The sequence below is a fragment of the Tamandua tetradactyla genome, chromosome 20 (genome assembly GCF_023851605.1).
Source record: "Tamandua tetradactyla isolate mTamTet1 chromosome 20, mTamTet1.pri, whole genome shotgun sequence".
Lineage (NCBI taxonomy): Eukaryota > Metazoa > Chordata > Mammalia > Pilosa > Myrmecophagidae > Tamandua > Tamandua tetradactyla.
The window spans coordinates 30,921,854-30,944,773 of NC_135346.1; the positions used below are offsets into that span (position 1 = coordinate 30,921,854).

Below are 22,920 nucleotides of genomic sequence, written 5' to 3' on the forward strand. Positions count from 1 at the left end.
CTGTCTCTCTGAACCTCAGTTTCTTCATCTATAGAATAGGGGAAACACAACCTGCCTTCCAAAGCTATCATAGGAAGCCTGAGTTTGCACACTTGGTAAACCATAAAAGGCTGTACCTCTGTAAAAAGGCCTACTTGGCCCTGGTGAGCATCAGGCCAGAAAGGGGACTCACCCTGGAGGATGTACACGTAGTAGGGCTCAGACTCCACTTCCTTGTCCCCAATGGTGGTTTTGCAGATGTAAGACGTGTCCTCAAAGATACCAAAGAAGCCATGTTGGGGATCGTAGGGGACGGGCAGCGGGACGTCCACTTCCTTCTCATGCAGCGTCACCACCAGCTGCGGGTCCGTCACTCGGCATGGAATTGTGGCCTCAGTTATTTCCGCGAGGAAGATGAACAGATCCTCGGAGTCGGCAGGGAGAAAGCCCACAGTGGGATCTGCCGGGGTGAGGCCAAGACTGAGGGTCAGGGAAGCTGAATCACTGGGTGACCTTGATCCCTCTTCATCTCTGGCCCTCTACCTCCCCATTACAGAATAAGGATGCTTTTAGGGGTCCCGCCCACCTCTCGCCTTTGAAGTTGACAATGGCAGGGTAAGAAAGAAGACAGGCTGCAAGTTGAAGGGTAGCTGGTGCCTGGTGCTTAGAGAATGGAGAAGGCGGGATGTGGGCCCAAAGGGGAGCAGAGAGGAACCAGGTGAGAATATAGATCTCCTGCGAGCAAGGAATGAAGTGGGCTGGAGGGATGCAGACAAGTTCCCAGACCAAGGGGTGGGAGCGAGCACACTCCCAACTGAACCAGGCTGGATGCCACGATTCATCTGTGCTTCTAAGATCACTGCATTTTGAGACAAAATAAAGTGTCAATGGCTGAGAGATCCCAAACAGAGTCGAGAGGTTATCCTGGAGGTTATTCTTACACATTAAGTAGGTATCACCTTGTTAGTCAAGATGTAGTGGAGAGGCTGGAGGGAACTGCCTGAAAATGTAGAGCTGTGTTTCAGTAGCCATGTTTCTTGAAGATGACTATATAATGATATAGCTTTCACAATGTGACTGTGTGATTGTGAAAACCTTGTGTCTGATGCTCCTTTTATCTACCTTATCAACAGATGAGAAAAACATGGATTAAAGATGAATAATAGGGGGAACAAATGTTAAAATAAATTTAGAGTGAAATGCTGGTGATCAGTGAGGAGGAGGGGTGGGGGGAATTTTTTTTCTGTTTTCTTTTTATTTCTTTTTCTGAATAGATGCAAATGTTCGAAGAAATGATCATGATGATGAATATGCAACTATGTGATGATATTGTGAATTACTGATTATATATGTAGAACGGAATGATCAAAAGTTACAAATGTTTGCATTTGGTGTTTTTTGGTATTTAAAAGATTTTTTTTAATTAATAAAAAAAACTTATCACAAAGTAATCAGAGCAGCATGCTACTGCACACAGACAGATAGATATATAGACAAATGGAATAGAATTGAGAGCTCAAAAGTCAACCCTCACATTTACAGCCAACTAATTTTTTAACAAGGTGGCAAGGACAATTCAATTTGGAAACAGTAGTCTCTTCAAAAAAAAATTCTGCTAAGAAAACTGGACCTACATTTGCAAAATAAATAACTAGGACCTCTATCTCATACCATATACAAAAACCAACTCAAAATGTATCAAAAACCTTAATATAAGAGCTTGAAATATCAAACTCCTAAAATAAAAATGTAGGAAAGCATCTTCAGGACTGTGTTAGCCAAAGGTTTCTCAGACTTCATACCCCAAACACAAGTAATAAAAGAAAAAATTGATAAAGGGGACCTCGTCAAAATTAATAACCTTTCTTCTTCAAAGTCTTTATTATGAAAGTGAAATGACAAACATACACAATGGGAAAAATATTTGGAAACTACTTAGCCAATAAAGGTTTAATATATCCAAATTATATAAAGAAATCCTTCAACAAAAATGGGCAAAAGACTTGAATAGACATCACTCCAAAGAAGATAAACAAATGGCCGTGGAAAGATGCTCAACCTCATTAGCCATGTGTGAAACACAAATCAAAAGCACAATGAGATACCATATCACACTCATGAGAATGGCTGCTAATAAAAAAAGAAAACAAATGGTGGAGCAGATACAGAAATATTTATTATTAACAGAAATATTTATTCATTGATGCTGAAATTTTCATTTGGAGTAGCTTCTATGGAAGACAGTTTTTGGTTCCTCAGAAAGCTAAGTATACAACTACCATATGACCTGGCAGTCCCGCTGTGGAATATATATTCCAAAGAATTGAAAGGAGGATTCAAATGGTTGTTTCTACCCTGGTATTTAAATAATTAGTTACAATTGTTGAAAGATGGAATCAATCCAAGTGTCCATCAACTGAAGAATGGGCAAATAAAATGTGTTATGCATACAATGGAATATTATTCACCATACAAAGGAGCGAAGTTCAGACATATGTGACAACATGGATGAATCTTGAAGACATTATGTTGACTGAAATAACTAGACGCAAAGGACAAATATTGTATTATCTCACTGATTTGAAACAATTAGTACAAGCAAACTCATAGAGTCAGAATATAGAATATAGTTATAAGGGGACAGGGTGGGGTAGGGAAAGGGAAAATAAGGCTTACAATGTACAGGGTTTCTATGTAGAATGATGGAAATGTTTTGGTAATGGATGGTGGTGACAGTAGCATAAAATTGTTGGATGTAATTAACAGTAAAAAAAAAAAAAAATCACTGCATTTCACCATGTCACAGAATCGCTCTCTGTGCTCCCCACCCCCAGATGCCTGCGATTGAGAAGAGGAGTGAGGAAGTGGGCTGGAGGACCTTACCTGGCACAAAGATGTAGAGTCGTTTTCGCTCTCTGGGCTCCAGCCCATGGGAGCTCTTGTAGGTACAGAAGTACTCGCCTGTGTCCAGCCCAGTGACATCAGTCAGCGTCAGCGTGCTAGAGAAGGTGCCGTCCTGGTTCTCCTGCATTTCCTGCACGAGGTCCTGGGATATCTGTTCCCACACCACCGGAGCTGAACCCAGGCAGGTCAGAACGAAGGTACTGGAGACATTGAGGACCAGCTCCGGCTCCGGGGGAATGATGACCAGGCCCTGGGGGGCCTGTGGTCCCAGCAGCAACAGCAGGAGCAGCAACAGCAGCGGACCTTAGGAGAAGCAGGATCAGAGGTCAAGGCACAAGGGCCTCAGAGCTGACCTTGGGGGAGGGGACATATATGCACAGCCCCCCACTCCTAGAAGAACACACCTCCCTTATCCACACAAAAATTGGAAACTTCTCCCAGTGCCAGGCCCCCAGAGATCTTTCTGGCCTCCTGATCTCAGTTCTTTCAGACCCCCAGCCTCTGAATCTTTCAGCAGTGCTGTGTTCGGGCCGTGAGCAGGAAAAGGCATCAGGAAATCCTTGGGAAGCAATTCCCCGTCCTCTAGGGCCTGCATTACTTCCCAGGTCACTTTCAAGCCTCTTCTCTGCAGCTGCCCTTAGGCCCCTGGCCTAGGGAGGGGTCTGTGTAGGAGAATGCTGGGGCAGAGGTCTACAACCAGGCTGGGACCAGACCAGTCTGGCCAGCGAGTGCTGAATGGAGATGAGAAGCTGGAGTTAGTGGGTGGGGTGGGGACAGTTGGTGAGGGAGCATGGGGTCTGGAGGGCCACACAAAGGACAGGCTGATGGCTCTAAACACGCAGGAGTCCACTGAAGGTCCCGGGGCCGAGGGGTGGGCAGTTAAAGGACGCCTGCTGAAACTCATTCAAAATACAGGGTACTGAGACTCAGGAGCAGAGCAGTGCTCCTGCCTTCCCATGACCTGGTGCCAGCATGCACCGCCCCTGCCAGCTCCAGGGTCCTGCTTAGCGAGCCCTGGGGGCCCCTCCCTCGCCCCAGCCAACCTACCTCTGGGGACCAGAGCCAGCATCGCACCTGGAGGCCACATGGTGTCCTGCAAAATTAAACAGGTGTCAGCGCCCAGAGCAGGCAGATGGGGAATCAGGGGCCTTCTCTGCATCAGGGTCCTGGAGAGTAAGCCCCAGCCTGGGCCACCCAGTCTCCATTCCCATGGGGCTGGAGTCAAAGGTCACCCAGATCCCAAGGCTGAAAGACACTCATGAGCACAGGTCCCGCCCCAGCCCGCTGGGCTCAGCCTCCTGCTGCCTGTGCCGTGCTTCGGCTGTGTCTCTAACTCTCATGTGACCTTGGCTGAGTTTCTTGCCCCCCTCTCTGTGCCTTAATTTCCCTGTATGTAAGGTGGGGTTGGGAGAACTGAGGTTGGACACTGTCCAGGCGCCTGCCAGCTCTGACAGACCATCCTCTGGTGACAGTTTCCAATACCAGGCTCTTATCTGCCAGGACAAATATTTGGGAAAGTGTGATGAAAGGCCTGGGGGAGAAGGAGGGGGTAAGCCAGAACCCAGAGAACTCTCACAGCTCCAAAAGCACAACAGGAAATGGAGGCGGCTGTGGGAAGGGAAGCGGGGGAGTCAGGGTTGTGGAATGTGGTGGGGAGGCCACCCCCATGCCTGGCCCCCTTTACTTAGCTCAGAGCAGCACAGAGAGGCTCAGGGGGAGAGGGGCCAGGGGCTGGGCCAGGAGAGGCCCCGTGGAACAGCAAGGCTGCCGAGCTCCTTGGAGACCATTGACTCCAAGCCCCCTACTTCATCCCCGGTGGGTCCAGATGGGGAAACTGAGGTTCTGAGAGGAAAAGAAGTTTGCTCAAAGTTACACAGCAGAGTCTGTCTGGAAGGGCAAACTGCCTGGAATGATAGAGGCAGAGAAAGACAAAGACAGAGGGACAGAGAGGAGATGCCTAGAATCACAGTGATGGAGGCAGAGAGAGACAGGAGCGGGCACAGACGGAGATCCGATGGAGTTGGTCTTTGCTCTGTCCCTGGTAGCCCCATGGAGAATTCCAAACCACCACCCGTATCCAGGTGTGTTTGTTTGTTTTTGTTTTGTTTTGTTTTAACGTTTTTATTGTTAAATACAACATATATACAAAGAAAAGAAATAAAAGCAGTGATTTTCAAAGTACACTCCTATTCGTTTGTTAGTGCTAACGGAAAGCAATATACCAGAAATAGAATGGCTTTTTAAAAAGGGAATTTAATAAGTTAGAAGCTTATATTTCTAAGGCCATCCAGAGAAAGATATCTTGGCTCAAGTAAGGGTAATCTGGGAAGGCAGATGGCTGGCATCTGCTGGTCCTTTATTCCAGTTCTGTTGCTTCCAGCTTCTGAGGCCAGTGGTTTCCTCTCTAAGTGTCTGTGGGCCTTCAAGCCTCTGCAAACATCCGTGCCTCTGTCAGCTCCGAATCAGCTGTTCTTTAAGCATCTGCATCTATCTGCCCTCTACTTTCTCCAAAATGTTTCCTCTTTTAAAGGACTCCGGTAAACTAATCAAGACACACCCTGAATGGGTAAAGTCACATCCCCATCTAACTAAAAGGCTTCACCCACAGTTGTTCATGCCTCATCTTCATGAGATAATCTCTTCAAGTGGCCACACCCACAGCTGAGAGCACTACGCCTCCATGGAGCTAATCTAATCAAAAGGGTTTCCACCCTACAATATTGAATCAGGACTAAAGGACCTGGCTTTCCTAGGGCACACAGCACTTTCAAACCCTCTGGACCCTCAAAAGGACATGTTCCTTCCATATACAAAGTACATTCACTCCATCACAATATCACAAAAGTCTTAAACCACTTCAAAGTCAAAGTCAAAACAGTAGAAAATCTCATCAAAAAAGTCAGCTTAAAGTCAGCTATAAGAATGGTGTGTTCTAAGGCAAAAAAATGTCCTCTGACTCTGGACCTGTGACACTCAGAACAAGTTATCTACTGCCAATATACAAAGGAGGGAGTCATAGGATATATGTTTCCACTGTCATAGGGAGAAATTGAAAGGTAAACAGGGATCACTGGACCCAAACAGTTCCAAAACCAGCAGGGTAAACTCAATTAGATTTCAAAGTCTGAGAGTCTTTTATCCTTTGGGCTTTAGAAAGCAGCAGTCCTAACCTTTCCAAGGGCCTATGCCATGGCCTGGCTCTCCAGAAATGCTTGGGTGTTGGTTGCAAACTTGAGGGACATTGGGGAGACCACCTTTTTCTGGGTTCCACCTCTCCAAGCTTTGGGGCAGCACCCGGTATCTCTGACATCTCCTGGGCATATGCTCAACCCCTCCAGAGCAAAGGGGTGGCAGTCAGGTTCTCCCCAAACCCCAGGGAAGGTGCTCCACTCTCTCTGAGGTCTGGGGCACCATAACTCTTCCAGAACATCTAGGTGGAAGTCCCACCCTTTGCTTCCAGGGCAAAGTCACCCTCTCCACATGTGTGGGTGGGTCCACTCTCCTGGCCTAAGATTTCCTGGCTCCAGACGGTAGCTTCCATCGCTCTGCCTCTGAAATCATTTTTCCTATTTGTCCCTTTGCTGTCTCTTTTATTCCAGACTGGCAGTGGTTCCATTTATACAGATCCCACAACACTCTTGTTGGTTTTCTATGTAGTATACTGGGGTCATAACCATTAGACAGTAGGACTTTCCACAAATCCTTTCTGGATAACTCTGTCTCTAGTCCTCACTTGTCTTGTAATGGCTGACTGCTTCCAAGTTTGGATAAATCTTCATGTGGGGCACTATTCACTGGGGTCTCACTTTCTGGAAGCCCAGAATCTTCCAGACCACCAATTTCTGTTTTCTTTGTACACAAGAGTTCAGTTCTCAATCTATCTCTTTCCTCTTGTATTTTACTATAAGCTGCAAGGAGCAGCCAGACTGAATTTTCCACAGTTAGTTTGGAAATTTCTTCTGTTAAATATCCAAGTTCATGCCTGAAAATGTAGAGTGGTGTTCCAGTAGTCATGTTTCTTGAAGATAATTTTATAATGATATAGCTTTCGCAGTGTGACTGTGTGATTGTGAAAACCTTATGCTTGATGCTTCTTTTATCTACCTTATGGGCAAATGAGTAAAACATATGGATTAAAAATAAATAAATAATAGGGGGAACAAATGTTAAAATAAATTTAGTAGATTGAAATGCTAGTGATCAATGAAAGGGATGGGTAAGGGGTATGGTATGTATGAATTTTTTCCTGTTTTCATTTCTTTTTCTAAACTGATGCAAATGTTTTAAGAAATGATCATGATGATGAATACACAAGTATGTGATGGGAAAAAAAAGAATGTTCATATTGTATGTTGATTGGTTTTATTAATAAAAATTAAAAAAAATAAAAACAAATATCCAAGTTCATCACACTGAAATTCAAACTTCCATCCACAAAGAATGCCTTCCTTCCTGTTTGCAATAATGTCTTCATCATTTCTGTCTAAAACCTTATCAGAAGCATCCTTAGAGTTCAGATTTCTATCAGCACTCTCTTCAGAGTATTCTAGGTCTTCTCTGTCAAGCTCGTCATAACTCTTCTCTTCCAGAATCTCCCCTTATCCATTTAAAAAGCCATTCCAACCTGCTTGGCATCTGCAAACTGCAGCAGCACTCCACTTCTCCAGTACCAAAATCTCTATTAGTTTGTTAATGCTACCGGAAAGCAACATACCAGAAATGGAACAGCTTTAAAAAGGGAATTTAATACGTTGCAGGTTTACAGCTCTCTAACTAAGGCAACCAGAGGAAGATGCCTTGGCTCAAGGAAGGGCAATCTGGGAAGGCACGTGGTTGGTGTCTGCTGGTCCTTGTTCCCGGTTACGTTGCTTCCAGCTTCTGATGCCAGTGGTTTCTTCTCTAAGTGTCTGTGGGCCTTCAAGCATCTCCAAACATCCGTGCCTCTGTCAGCTCTGAAGCAACTGCTCTCCGAGTGTCTGCATCTGCTCTCTGCTTTCTCCAAAATGCTTCCACTTTTAAAAGACTCCAATACATGAATCAAGACCTATCCTGAATGGGTGAACTCACATCTCCATCTAACCAAAAAGTTCAGATATGCCAAGGACACTTTCTGCAGTGTCAGCAGGAAGGAGCCCAGAAATGCATGGGGGTCACAGAGCACTAAATGTGGGAAGTAACCACGTGATAAGGCAGCAAGGAACCTCCTGATGCCGTGGGGCTGCAGACATCCCTCAGTAGCTCCCCAGTCTGAGCCAGATCTTAAGGCCACTAGAAAATTGCCCCCTCCAGTGCTCTACCCTTTCTTAGTTTCCAATCTAGGGCTGGGGGGCCTGGTTTGAGCTCCTATTACCTCCTGTGCCATCGTTATCTTGGTGACCTCGATCTCTCTCTCAAAATGGAATGTTAATGCATGTACCCCCATCCGGACCACATTTACTCATTAGTGGTGGGACAGAAGGAAGGCCCCGGACCTGTGAACCCTCTGCCCCCAGAAGCTTTCTAAACAAATCTGCTCTTCTCCTCCTTCTTTTCTCCTTTCCTTCAGACCCACCCACCTAAGGGTCCCTTCCCACTTCTCCCCTCTCCCCTCTCTTAATTGCTCCAGACCCAAAGCCCAGCTTTTCCAACAGCCCCTTCCACAGGAGCCTCCACGCCCATTCCTCCTGCCCCAGCCCGCCCAGCTGGACACCAAGCTTCCTCGGGCAGGAGGGAGCAGCGCCAAGACAGAGCCAGCAGCCCCCACAGAGGCCCATCTGCCCCTCGATGGGTGCCCCTTCTCACTCCCCCTTTCCTGCCAGAGATCTCAGCCAAGGAAAATCATTAGCAGCCTAGGCTGGGGGAGGGGGCCTCCCTGTCCCTCCCCTCCCAGCCGCCCTGGCTGGCTACACTGTTTATTATTCTAAAGGAGGAATTCGACCAGCTGGCCAGGAGACAGGAGGTCACTGCCACTGGGGCTCCTCCTGGCTTGTAAGGCCTGGCTGTGTGGGCTGGGCCCTCCGGGTGGGTAGCCCCTGACCCGGCTCCAGTGTGGCGCGAGTCCTCACTGCAGACTCCCTCCTGCTGGGCCTGGGGCTGCCGGTGATTTAGAACCCTTGAGACTCTGTGCTGAGAGGGACCTTCCTTGAATAGGCAGCAGAAGCCCAGAGAGGGACAGAATCATGCCCCAGTCACACAGCAAAAAGGCAGATTCAGCCTAGGGGGGAAAAGCCAAGCTGGGCATAGGAGCTGAGGGAGAGTGCAGACACCTCTGTGAGACAAGGGTTTCTGTCCCATCACAGGGGCCTCTGGCTCACTGAGAGACGGAGCAAATCTCTAAGCTCTCTCTGAGACGCTGTTTCCTGATCCACACACAGAGTTTTGGATGGGCCATCTCAAAAGAGCCATGCCTGTTCTAAAACTCTCCCTGTTTGTTTGGCTAGCCAGAAAGAAGGTTCTAAGTCACAATTATTCTCACTGGGGTTGTTTGGGAGTGGGGGTGTGCTGGGGAGAGAGGGTTACATTCCTCAGGTGGGAATCCCATGAGAAGCCATAATGCATATCATCCCAGGAATGGACTACGCCTCCCCGCTACTGTTTTTCCTCTCTGGACCTCAGTTTCCCCATCTAACACATAGGGGCTAGACGGTGGTCTTCAGGTGACTTCAGCCAAATGAACTGGTGGCATGAAGCTCCCGGAGGAGGCAGGGGGAAGGGCGGCGGAGGTAACAAGCCGAAGACCAGGAAGGACCAGATGGGGGCTCAGAACATCCAGGCATGACCTCCAGGGCCATCTCCAGTGACTCCCTGACACCCCCAGCTGTCCCTCAGCCCCAGCACCTATGGGCCTCTTTGTACTTCCCCAAGACTGCTGTAGCTTCCAGTAAGCCCAGAGAGGCTCGGGTGTCTGACTTGCAGTTGGTAGACTTCCCTGTGACATCTTCCCTTTTTCAAGGAAAGGGCTGGGCTCTGGAGAGGAACCACCTGGGACAAGAGGGCACCACAGTCTGGGAGCAGCCTTCCCCCACCCCCACCAGCCACACGTTCCTTCCCAGGGAGGCTGCTGGAGCAGAGAGAGGTAAGGCAGCTCCAGGGAGCCCCTTGCTTTGCTCATGAGGACAGTGCAGTGGGCCAGGAAGCCCTCCTGAGCTCCCCCCCACCTCGGCCAGTTTAGTGGAGCAGAGGAAGGACCCAGAGGAAGGCAGCAGGCATGCTTGAGGAGTCATTTTTAGAGCCCCAGCCTCCCCTCCTTCCCGCACATACACACGCATCTCCGCTCCTTTCCCACCGCCTTAATCTAAATAAATCTGGTCCATCTTGGCCACATCCGGCAGCGGCAGCTTCTTTCCCTCGGGGTCCTGAGGCTCCCACGACACAGGCAGGCCTGGAGAGGGGGGCCTGCACGCAGTAAGCACGTGCAAGCAGCCCAGACTCCTGCCTACGCACTCGCTCACTTGCTCCTTTGAAACAACATGTATGTGCAACAGGCCATGAGTGTGCCCAGCACACCCACACAAAATGCACATGCACACAGCCTCCACCTGGGCCCAGCGCATGTGCACACAGCACAGACTGCCGCCTGGGTGCTCTCCCATGTGCCCATCTAAGCTGCCCACATGTACAACAAATCTCATGTGAACTCAGTCCCAAACATAGCTCTGCACATGCGACACACACACAGCAGGTGCACACAGGACCCCAGGCTCACTGTCACACACCTCCCTAGGTGTGCACACAAGCCATAAAGCCAAGTTGTATGTGCATTTATCACGCGCCAGGGACTGTTCTGATCACTTGGCAGGCGTTGACCCACTTGTCCTCCATCAAGTGTATGAGGTAGGGACCATGAGCTTTCCCATTTTCAGGTGGGGAAACTGAGGTAGAGAGTACTTGAATGACTTGCCTAGGAGCACAGAGTCAGTAAGGACAGAGCAGAGATTCGATCAGAGACAGTGTGACCCTACTAGCGTTTGTGTCTACACAGCCTGTTCTACCACCTCTCTGATTGACACAGCACTTGGTTTGGACTGGGGAGAGAGGCTGGTGGGGATGGATAGAAATAGATGGATTTGAGTTTTCTTTGGCCGAGAAGCAACAGGACTTGGTGACCGGATGTTGGTTGGCTGGAGAGGGATGCATCATAGATGACCTTTACCTCTGGTCTTTGCTTGGGGCACTGGGGGGCAGGAGTGTGTGTGTGTGTTTTGGGATGTGGAGGGTCTCCATGGGAGCCCTGAGTGGACAGTGGGATACTCAGACTGGAGATGGGGGTGAGCCTGGGCAGAAGAGGCTGGAAGAAAGCCGTGCTGCAGGGAAGATGGGGTGCTTGGGGCAGGCAGCCTCAGGCCAGAGATGTGCTGAATAAACAAGATGCCTGAGGGAGGGAGGATGGAGGCTGGCCATGAGGTCAGAGTCTTGGAATGTCAGCGCTCCACAGCTCTCAGGGACCATTTATCTGCTCTGGCCCCCTTGCTGTGCCCCATAGTACAGATGGGGAAACTGAAGCCTAAAAAAGAGAGGGACAGGTCCCACTGTTTCAGCCTAGGCAAGATGATCTCAGATGACCAGTGAGCTGTGAATTAAAGCCCTCCTGACTGGGCAGTCCTGTGCCTCCAGGCGTGGCTCCTGAGCAAGGGGCTCTAGCCCCCAGGGCTTCAAACTATAGCTGTTACCCCCTTGCTCCCCAAAGGACAACCCCCTTCCCGGGCACACACAGATCTTTGTATCAAGCTCACCACCTTTCCTGTACTTGTCTCAGCCAGGTAAGGATTGGGGACCGAGACTCAGAGGTAACTTGCTAAGTTGCTGGCAGAGGTGGGCACAAACCCCAGCCTCCTGACTCACAGCCCAGTGCTCTTTCCTCCGTGCCAGGGGCCCTATACAGCCCCTGGGACACAACGCAGGAAACAGATCCCTGCCTGGGAGTTAGGGGACCTGGGTTCTAGACCTAGCTTTGCCAAGACTGGAAGAGCAATCCTGTTCCCCTCCCTGGGCCTCAGTTTCCCCATCTGTACCATGGGCTGGGCAGGGCTGTCCGAGAAGCACTTACAGGGCTGACACGTCATGGCTCTGGGACCCTGCTCTGGAAGGCAACTGTGCTGAGTTGGAATGCTGGGATGAGGTTGGGCTGCTGGGGAGGGACCCCAGTTGGGAAGTCATGACTCAGCTCAGAGAAGGCAGCCAGCTCCAGGCTTGGGAGTGTGTGGGGACAAGAGGCATCTGGATCCAGGGATAGATCCACTGGCAACTCGGAGAGTGCAAGAGCAACAGCAGCTCGGGCTAGGCCTGGCAGAGGGTCTGGGTGGGGCTGAGATGGCTGTAGGGACGAGAGCTGGGAGTGATATGATGTTGCAGCACGGATGGCAGAACCCCATTCTAGAAGCCAGGGAGGGGAACAGGGTCCATAATGTAGGGGGGTCACTAGATGTACTAGGGAGAAACTGGGAAGGAGCTGAGGCTAAGGGGCTTCCACCTGCCCCCTCAATCCTATACTCTGCTTCCACTTGTCGCTGAACGCTCAGCACTCCACCCCTTTGCAACTGTTCTCCCCAGCCTGAGGATCACACTGAGGACCAGAGAGGGCAAGCAGCCTGGCTCAAGACACACAGTAATGAGCTTGATCGTCCAGCCCCAAGTCTCTATGCCATGCTGCCTCTAGACTCAGCGTGTTTTCCAGAAACCTACAAGGCCCCCGTGAGCAAAGTAGCAGAAATCAACTAAGTTGAAGCCAGGTGTGGGCTCTGGATGCCTAAGTGGGTGGGAGAACAATGTCAATCCCATAGAAAGTCACTCTGATCCCCCTACCCCTGCTCCCTCCGGCACAAGCTTCTTACTCTGGCCTGCCCCTCTGCACCCCCTCCTCTCTGGTCTCCTGGCCTCCACTCTGCCCCCACCAACCGGTTCCCACACCTAGCCAAGGAAACCTTCCTAAACGCTGGCATGTCCCTCCCCTGACCCCCTCCGTGTTTCCGCATCGCCCTTAGATAAAGCCTGGCTTCTTAGATTCTGGACCTTTAAGAACCTTCACCCCTGACAGCTCCATGGTGACTCAGGCAGGAAGGCCGATGCCTTCCAGCTCCTCAGGGTCCAGTCGGGCCCTCAAACTCGTCACTCACTCAGCTCTGCTCCCCATGCGGCCTCCCCAGGGATGCAATGGAAAGAAATGACCTATCTTCTGGAAGTTCAAAATAAAATGAAACATCTGTCTGGACTAGAGCCAGGTTGATAAAGAACGTCCTGCTCCCCCCAGCTGAGCCCCCCTCCCGCAGCGCACACCCCCTCACCCGCCAGAATGTGTGTGCTGGGGGGCGGGAGGAGCCAGGCGGGTCCAGATACTTGGAAGGGTTCGTGGGAAAGCACTCAGTGTGTGCCTCACGGCCGGCTGGCCGCTCTTGGGGCTCAGGGGAGGGGGTCTGGGTCCCGACGCAGGCTGGGAACCCGCCTGAAAAGGAGGCCAGGGAGAGAGGGAGGCCGCTGCGTGCCCTGTCCCCTCGCCTGCTGAGCAAGCACTTCCTGCCTCCCCTGCCTGGGCCCCACAGCCACCCTCCCTGCCCATGGCCTGGCGCTGCCCAGGCCCAGCGGGACCCTGAGTGAGGGACCTCTGGATCCCATCTGGGCCCCCAACAGCCTCTTCAAAAACAGATGGGAATAAGCCAGACACAAAAGAATAAATACTGTATGATTCCGCTTTTATGACCATGGTGAAGGTAAAATCCTACACTACAGAATATAGGGCACCTAGAGATACATGGAAACCAGAGATGGGTGAACGGTTAGCTAACAAGGTTAGACTCAAACATAAAGGAATAGACAGAAGTAAAGGCCGTTCTCTAGTGAGTTTATAAGTAGTATTACCACATTGAAGGTGAACATGATTGAAAGGGGTTGTATAGACCTACGTGTCCCACCGGTTAATGCTACAAAGAGAAATAAGTTCTTGCATGAACTTCTGCAAAGGTATGAATCTTGTACAAAGAGTGTATAAGTTCAGGGTATAGAGGGGAAAACTGCTGTTGCATGCAATGGGCTATGTTTAACAGGAAAACATCAACCATATCACAGCAACACCAGGGGTAAATAATGGGGGAAGGGACAAGCGGTAAGGGGAGGTTTGGAATTTCTATTTGGTGAGGGTGTGTGTATTGGTTATCCTTCTCTGGGGACTAATGGAGTTGTCTGGAATTGAGAGTGTTGATGGATTGGTGACTTTGGACATTGTGCATGATGCCCACTGAATGGAGGTGGCTAAAGGATGCCCCGACTGAGAAGGAGATTGGTGAGCGATAGTGTATACCTATGATTGAATACGGTGTTGCTACAGAAAGGAGTGAAGTTATGAGGCATGCAACATCGTGAATGAACCTGTAGGACTTTTGGTGAAGCAAAATAGGCCAGAAACAGAAGAGCAAATATTGCAAGGTCTCATTTAGGAAATACTTGTGAGGAAACAAGGGCCTGGACTGTAAACTCATACAGCAGTCATATGCAGTCCAGAACAGTAATTGTTATTTCTGGATTTTGAGAGCTGTAGCTGTTTTATGTATGTATAACCTGGTATTTAGAGATAAGAATGAAGCTGATCAGGGCACAATTAAGGTAATTCAGAATACAGGGGTAAGGAAGGCATTGTCTGTATTTTAGAACCTCATCTACTCTTTGAGACCAAAGGAAGAAACATTTATTTTGTGCAGAACTTAAATTTTCTGTAGCACATAATATAACTCAACTTCTCTGGATAGATCATTTAAACAATCCAAACACAGGGAACCCAGAATAAGAATGAGAGGATTTAATCCTGTATAGCTTAATGTAGCCTAGATAAATCCAAGAGTATAGTAAGCAGATAATCAAAAAGTATTGGCAGGGCAGAGCAACGGCTCATTGGCAAAATTCTAGCCTACCATGCCAGAGACCCGGGTTCGATTCCTGGTGCCTGCCCATGCCAAAAAAAGAAAAGAAAAAAGTAATGGCAAAGTTCCTTGAGGGACGACAGAAAAAATATGGAACTATTAAACTTTACCACCAGGGAAACCCCTGATACTGTATCAAACATTAGGGACATCCAAATCAATAGGCCGAGCCCTTGATCTTGAGACTTGCTCTTGTGAGCTTGAGCTTGGGTATGTGGTGGAGAAGCTTAACCCATCTATAGTTATGCCTAAGAGTTAATTCCGGAGTAACTCTTTTGTTGCTCAGATGTGGCCTCTCTCTCTCTTAAGCCCAAACTCTGCAAGTGAAGCCATTGCCCTCCCCACTACATAGGACATGACATCCAGGAGTGAAGGTCTCCCTGGCAGTGTGGGAGATGACTCCCAGCAATGAACGTGGTCATGGCACCGAGGGATCACCAGTGCCATCCTGACCAAGAGAGGGAAAAGAAGTGTAACTAATAAGGCATCAGTGGCTGAGACAGTTCAAATAGAGTTGAGAGGCTACTCTGGAGGTCACTGTTAACGTAAGCTTCAGTTAGACATTGCTACCTATCATAGCCTGCCAACCCCCAACCAAAATCATTCCTGCCAATCCTAAAGAACACCTAGGGCATTATATATGATTCTACAAAGGTTCCATGCACTAGGGTAACTTTCCAGAAACCTACAACCTCCAGATGGGTCCCTGAACCAGATAAGTCCTGAGATGCAGAGAGGTCAGCCTTTCTAGAACATCAACTATTTCCATCCCCCGTCCCACATTATTGACAGCCCCTTCCAGTATGAAAAAGTTAGAATAGCCCAAATACCCCTAAAGAGTGGAAGAAAGATCAAAGGTGATGGTGGAGTTACACAGAGTAGGTAGGGTTTAACAAATTGGTATGATTGCTGAATCATTATATTGATATTTCTTTTAGCCTCTAGTATCTTAGAGCCACTGGAAGTAAAATCCTAAAATCGTGGAATTGTAACCCATAATCAAATTCTGAAATCACTTCTACAACTAATTGTTGTGAGGTGCTTTGAAATTTATTGCTTTTTTGTATATATGTCATTTTTCACAAAAAAGGGGAAAAATTGATTGTGATGATAAATGCACAGCTATATGATGAAAATTAATGTAATCATGCACTGCATTAAAGAATAAAGAATTTTAAATCTTAAAAAAAATGGTGGGGGGAGAAATGTAACAAAATAAGATATCAGTGGCTAGGAGAGTTCAAATGGAGTCTAGAGACTAATTCTGGAGGCTGTTTTTTCATAAGCTTCAGCTAGATATTGCTATTTACCATGATTTGCCAACTCCCAACCAAAACCATTCCTTCCAAATCTACATAACACTTGGGGCTCTATCTGAGATTCTACAAAGGTTCCATGCACTATGATTACTTTCCAGAAACCTACAATCTCCAAATGGGTTCCTAAGCCAAGTTAGTCCTGAAACCCAGAGGGGTCAGCCTCTCCAGAACATCAACTAGTTCCATCCCCTTATCTCATATTACTGACAGCCCGTTCCAACATAAAAAAGTTAGAAAGGGCAGAGCCCAAACACCCCTAAAGATTAGGAAAAGGATCAAAGGAGAAGGAGAAGCTATAACAGAAGAAAAGATTTAACAAATGAGTATACCTGCTGAATCATAATATTGATATTTCTTTTAGTTTCAAGTGTCTTGGAGCAGCTAGAAGGAACAACCTAAAATTGTAGAACAGTAACCCATACCAAACTCTGAAATCTGTCCTATAACTACTTGTTACAATATACTTCGAAATGTATTGCTTTTTCATATATATATTTCATAATAAAAAATGTTTAAAAAAACAAAACAAAACAAATGGGGACTCAGAAGGCCTTGAAAACTAGAATAATTCTAGCCACCTCCAATTTAGTACTTCTCACCCATCTCCTGGCTAAACTCCTTATGTGAATGATCTTGCCCAGTTCTCAGAACAAGCAATGACCTCATGCCACTCCCTCTTTTTACAGGTGAGGAAACTGAGGCACAGAGAGGTCAAAACATTTGCCCAAGGTCACAAAGCTTGTCAGTGGTGGAGCCAGCATTCAGTCCTGGGCAGGCTGGCTCAATACCCATGTGACAGCTTTTGTAAGTCAAGAGGAAATGATGACCCCCCAATCCCCACCCTCCGACAACAGCCTGGTACCTGGCACACAGGATGAGCTCAAAACACATTCACAAGTTAGCTACCAGGGTTTTCCTTCAGGCCCTGTTTCCAGACTTCTTTCATTCTTTTCTGCTCTTTTTTTGGATGGGTGAACCTGAGGCTGACTGCTTGACAGGAGTGGATAGTTGTGCCGTCTTTCAGAGTCTATGATCTTACTGGATAGATGAAAATATTCCCTATTCCCGTCTCCTCCAGCCTCTCTCCAAGCAAAGGGTTTATCCAGCCTACAACTTAGCATGTGCTATGTCGAGGATCTCACCCTCCACCTGGTGACCCTTCCATTCTTAGAAAGCTCAGGATCCCCAGAGGTCAAACTATTAGAAAAATTGTCATTACATGAAAGGATGTCTCATTGTATCCTCTACCCATTGGTCCTGCTTCTACCCTGCCCCTGCCCGGAGTTCAAAACAGTTTTCCTCCCATTCATTGTTCTGATGCCTCCTAATGTGAAAACAAACAAAGGCCCCCAGCCCCCTTACTAATCTGGAGCACTTGCTGTAAACCAGTTACTCTGCTAAATAAGACAATCTGAGGAGTTTTTGTTTTATCACAACACCCCAGTGTGGGAGGTACAATCATTGTTTCTATAAAACAGAGGAGGAGACTGAGTCTCAGGTAGGTTTAGTAACTTGCCCAAGGTCACACAGCCAACAGGTGATGGAAATGGGATACAAACTCAGGCCTGCTGACTCCAAAACCTGTACCCTTAACCCCCATGCCACCACCGAGACACGGGTCTGTTCACAGAGAAACATTCCTACACGGAGTCACCTTCATGAGATCTGCATTAGTGTGTTAAGCTGCCAGAATGCAATATACCAGAAATGGAATGGCTTTTTAAAGGGGGACTTAATAGTTACAAGTTTACAGTTCTAAGGCTGTGAAAATGTTCAAATTAAGGTGTCAACAAGAGGTTACTTTCACTCAAGAAAGGCTTCTGGAACACTTCTGTCAGCTGGGAAGGCACACGGCAATGTCTGCTAGCTTTCTCTCCAGTCCTCTCGTTTCAAAAGGCTTCCCTGGGGGGCGTTATCTATCTTCATCTCCAGAGGTGTCTGGCTGCCTGGACTCTGTCGGCTCTGTCACTTCTGCGTTCCAGGCTTCTGCATCTGTGTCAGCTCTGCTCTCTCCAAAAGGTTTCCTCTTTTAAAGGGCTCCAGTAAACTAATCAAGACCTACCTGGAGCGGGCAGAGTCACATCTCCCTCTAATCAAAAGGCCACACCTACAATAGGGGCACCACATTCTCTGTGGAGATGATATAATCAAAAGATTCCCCCCTACAAGGTTGACTTAGGATTAAAAGAAATGGCTGCCCCCACCAAACAGGATCAGGATTAAGACATGGCTTTTCTGTCTTAATAACAGCTTCAAACCGGCACATTCCACTCTCTGGACCTCCTCAAAGACATGTTTTTTTCCATACACAAAATACATTCACCCCATCACAATATCACAAAAACCCAAAACTATTTCAGTAACAATACAAATACCATACAAAGTCAAAACCAGTACAAAATATCATCAAAGTCAGCTATAGGCGTGGTCTGTTCTAAGGCAAAAATTGTCCTCTGGCTCCAGACCTGTGAAAAACAGAATAAATCATCTGCTGCCAACATACAAAGGAGGGACAGTCATAAGACACATGTTTCCACTGCCAAAGGAAGAAACTGAAGGGTAAACAGGGATCACCAGACCAAATCAGTTCAAAAAATCTGCAGGGCAAACCCAACTGGATTTCAGAGTCTGAGAGTCATTTACTGTCGAGGCTTTAGAAAGTCTTCCACCCACGAAGAATGCCTTCCTTCCGGGTTGCAACCACGTGTTCATCATTTTTGTCTAAAGCCTTATCAGAAGCAATACTAGAGTCCAATTTTCACTAACAGTCTCTTCAAAGCATTCTAGGCCCTCTCTATCAAGATCCTAATAACTCTTCGAGAATCTTCCCTTTTTCCATTTAACAAGCTGTTCCAACATGCTTTGGTATTTGCAAACTGCAGCAGCACCCCACTTCTCTGGTACCAAAATCTGTTTTAGTTTGTCAAGCTGCCAGAATGCAATATACCAGAAATGGAATGACTTTTAAAAAGGGGGTTTAATAGTTACAAATTTATAGTTCTATGGCCATGAAAATGTCCAAATTAAGGCACTAACAAGAGGCTACCTTCACTCAGGAAAGGCTGATGCCATCTGGAACACCTCCATCAGCTGAGATGGCACATGGCAGTGTCTGCTAAATTTCTGTCCAGTCCTCTCATTTCAAAAGGCTTTCCTGGAGGCGTTATCTTTCTTCATCTCCAAAAGTCTCTCGCTGTCTGGGCTCTGTCAGATCTGTCACTTCTGTGTTCCAGGAGTCTGCATCTATGTCAGCTCTGCTCTCTCCAAAATGTCTCCTCTTCCAAAGGACTCCAGTAAACTAATCAAGATCCACCTGGGATGGGTGGAGTCACAACTCCATCTAATCAAAAGTTCACACCCACAATTGGGGACACCACATCTTGAAGATAATCTAATCAAAAGTTTCCACCCTACACTATTGAATCAGGATTAAAAGAAATAGCTGCCCCCTCAAGATTGGATCAGGATTAAAACATGGCTTTTCTGGGGTACATAACAGCTTCAAACCAGCACAGGGTCCATAAAGAATCCAGACTCTCAGGATGGAAGGGGCTGCAGAGGTGCAGAATATGCAGGAGGCCTGCCCCAGGTCACCCCATTATTTGAGAGTTAAGCTAAGGATGGAACTTGTAACCTTTCTGAAAATTCACTGCAAAAAGTGTCAGGGAGGGGGTCCTTGCTGAGGAAAGCCTGGGTCTGGCAGGGGCAGTGCCTGAGCAGGGGCTCTGGGTTGCCTTGAGACCTGTCCCAAGGGCTTCTGAGATGGAGTCGAGCTCAGTGCATGTCCTGGGACCAGGCTTGCCCCACCAAGACCCAGCACCCCCTTCCACTGTTCACAGGGGGCCAGGGCTTCTGCAGCTGCAGCCTCCACCATGCTGTGGCTGCTCTCCCACCCCACGCCACCCCCCCAAAGCCTCATCTCCGGCCAGTGTCATGGCAACGGAGAGCGCCAGGCCCTGGCTGCCAAAGGAGCCCCTGAGAGGGGTCCCAGGCTGAGGCTGGGGAAGTGGGGGGTGCCGCCGGCAGAAACAAGCAAAACTTCTGTTCCCCAGACTGCTGCCAGCTGAGGATCAGCCCTGGGTTGGGGTGGAGGCTGCAAATAGAATGGGGCTTTAGAGCCAAGTGAGCAGGGGACAGGCAGGTTGCCGTAGCTTCCCCCGCAAACACCACCCCCCCCCCCCGCGCCCACCAGCCCAGAGCCTAGCTAATGAGAGAGCCCACCAGTCACCCCAATTACGGGGCATTGAGATTCCCCTCAGACCCCTCCCGGGCAGCAGAGCAGGAGGGAAGAAAACTCCCACGTTTCATTCACCCTCTCACTCTCAGCATCTGCCTGCCAACCCTGCCTCCATTCATCCACCTCCTTTTCTCCCACTGTTGCTGAGCCTCTCTGTGCCTCGTGTGTAAATGAGGGCTCATCTGGAGTCACTGAGGCTATCAAATGAGTTAGTACAAGCAGACGCTTAGGACAGGACCGGGCGCGCTGCCCTTTGCAGAGGTCAGCGTCTGTGTTGTTATTATTATTCATCCATTCACAGGGGAATAAGTCAGTCCGTTACTCACTCACTCAGCTCTGAGTCCACGCTGCGCGGCGCTCGGCTGTGTCAGCAAAGGGGAGCCTGGGGAAGGGAGAATGCGTGAGGGAGCCTCGCCCCCGAAGGGCCCCTCAGGAAAGGGGCAGCAGCTCATGCCATCAGCGTCGGTCATCTGAGAGATGAGCACACGGGGGCTGCGGCAGGGGCATGGCTCATCCCAGCCTTCTGAGGGACTTAGTGGCCAAGTCTGACGATGCCCAGTCCACTTTCTGTCAGCTCGTCTTTTCCTGTTGCTTGGTCTTAGTCCCTTAATTTGACTGCCCACAAGATCAGGAAACCTATTTAACAATTATTGGGGATCTCTCCAAATTTCTAATATGGGATTAGGTGCTCAGTAGATGCTTAGATGGCCTGAGAGAGCAAATGGCTGTGTAGGGTCCACTCTGCCGGTCCTCGGCTGCCCCCAGTATCACAGGGCTCGCTCGGCTGGGAAGCTGGAATGAACGGGTGGTCGTGACCCTTTCTGTTCAGGTTGGCGATGGGGATGGGCTGGTGGGGGGCAGAGGAGACCCACAGGGCTCTGCCTCCCGCAGGTTGTGTCTGAGGCCACTCGGGGCCGGGAAAGCACATGGGAGCCCAGCCAGGCCAGGGGCAGTGGTGCCAGCTTGAAGCCATTTAATGTGGGTCCAAGTCTCACTTCTACTACTTCCACAGCTATGTGACTTCTCTGAACTTTACTTCTTTGTTCACAATTTCCTGGAAAACAGCAGGAGGCCTCCCTTTTCATTGCTCTGAAGGGTAGAGATGATGATAAAAAGCACATGATACATAGCACATGCTCAGTAAAGGCCAACCATTCTGATTATATGATTATTCCAGGGTTTGGGGGGAAGGACTTCTTGAAGGAGGTCACCAGGGTTTAGCTGGGTTCCTTGGTGAGCAGTGCTAGGGAAGGGTAATCCGCAGGGGCTCTGCATGAGCAAAATTAGATCACAAGTCATATTAGGGAAATGGTAGGGAGATCTTTTGGGCTAGAAATGGTGGCTTTCGGCAAAAAGGTAGGTGATGGGCAGGAAGACAGAGGTCACTTTGGGAAAGGCTCAGGGTACTTGGTGAGGACTTGAGCTTTGTCCTGGAGGCACTGGGAAGCCAACTTTTTAGGGTGTTTGTTGACCGCGATGGTGGGCAGCTGCCAGCTGGGCAGATGATGGTTTATGTCCCAGCACTATTGGGCATGGGGAGCTCCACGCAGGAGAGAGATGCCAGCAGTTGGCATTCTGTGGGAGGGCATGGATTAGGACGGAGACGGAGGAGGCAGCAAGACCAGCTTTGGGAGTGAAGCCTTACCAAACCCAGCCCGAACTCCCTGGAAGAACCAGGGAACAGGTAAATGCAGGGCCGCTTGTTCAAAAATCATCAAGAACTTCAAGACGGTGACTACAGAGCATTAAACCAAGCACAACATCGGTCTAAGCATGGAGACCTCTGTGACCGCACAGGTTCCATACTCATGCAGTCATCTGTGCTCCCCAGACTAAAGGCGGGCTGGGGTGGGGCATCTGTCCACCCACCCACCCACTAATCCATGTGTCCTTCTCTCCATGTAATCATCTATTCATTGTTTGACTATCCAGGCAGGCCTGGGCTGGGAGCTGTCAAGGACGCAAACACAAGATAGGAGTAGCCCTCTTTACTTGAGAGTAAAGCCCACCGGGTCAAACCTGGGTCTTTAGTCTCAAGCTCTGGGTCAGGAGGGGCCAAGGCTTCTGCCACATGTTCATGAAGCTGAGCGCTACCTCTCTGGCGCTGACCCTGGAAATCACCTTCCCCTCCCCTCGTGTCCACTAAGGCTCGGCCTCAGGAGTGGAGAAGCTGGTGGGGGTCACAGTGCTTGGGGTTCATCTTTCCAGGAAGAGAAGTTACTAGGGCAGGAAGGAGGATATGGTGAAACAGTCTGGAGAAGTCTGGCAGGTGGGGGGTGGAACCTACAGGTCGCTGAGTGTGCTCTCAGCCTCCCCCGCCTTTCACACAGAAGAAACTGTGGTCTGGATGGAGAAGTGACCAGACCACTGGCTCCACAGTCCAGGAAACTACCTGGGGGCTTCCCATCCCTCATTAGGATGGAATCTGCTCCACATCAGTCCATACCCTGCCCCCTGGCCTCACCCCATCAGCCAAAACTTTTCAGAGAGACTCGAGGCTGAACCTTGGGGGACAGAGGTGGAACGGGGCCTCTCCAGGCCTGTAAAGAGGCAGTGAAGATGTAATGCCTGTGCAGAGCTAAGGTGACCCAGGCTG

General features: G+C 48.9%; 1 protein-coding gene across 3 annotated transcripts in view; it reads right to left on the bottom strand.

Annotated features, from left to right (window-relative positions):
* PDGFRB (platelet derived growth factor receptor beta) overlaps positions 1-22,920 on the bottom strand; it is a 47,049-nt gene that overhangs the window by 19,034 nt on the left and 5,095 nt on the right. Inside the window, exons 1-4 of one of the 3 annotated variants that reach the window (XM_077137401.1) lie at positions 20,651-21,820; positions 3,931-3,976; positions 2,863-3,186; positions 173-439 (exon numbers count right to left, since the gene is read on the bottom strand). In XM_077137401.1, the coding sequence (XP_076993516.1) occupies positions 173-439; positions 2,863-3,186; positions 3,931-3,970 (631 nt within the window). In that variant the 5' untranslated portion in view covers positions 3,971-3,976; positions 20,651-21,820. Of the gene's footprint in view, positions 1-140; positions 440-2,862; positions 3,187-3,930; positions 3,977-20,650; positions 21,821-22,920 lie in introns of those variants that run through there. The other 2 variants (XM_077137400.1, XM_077137402.1) reach the window with 2 other exon arrangements.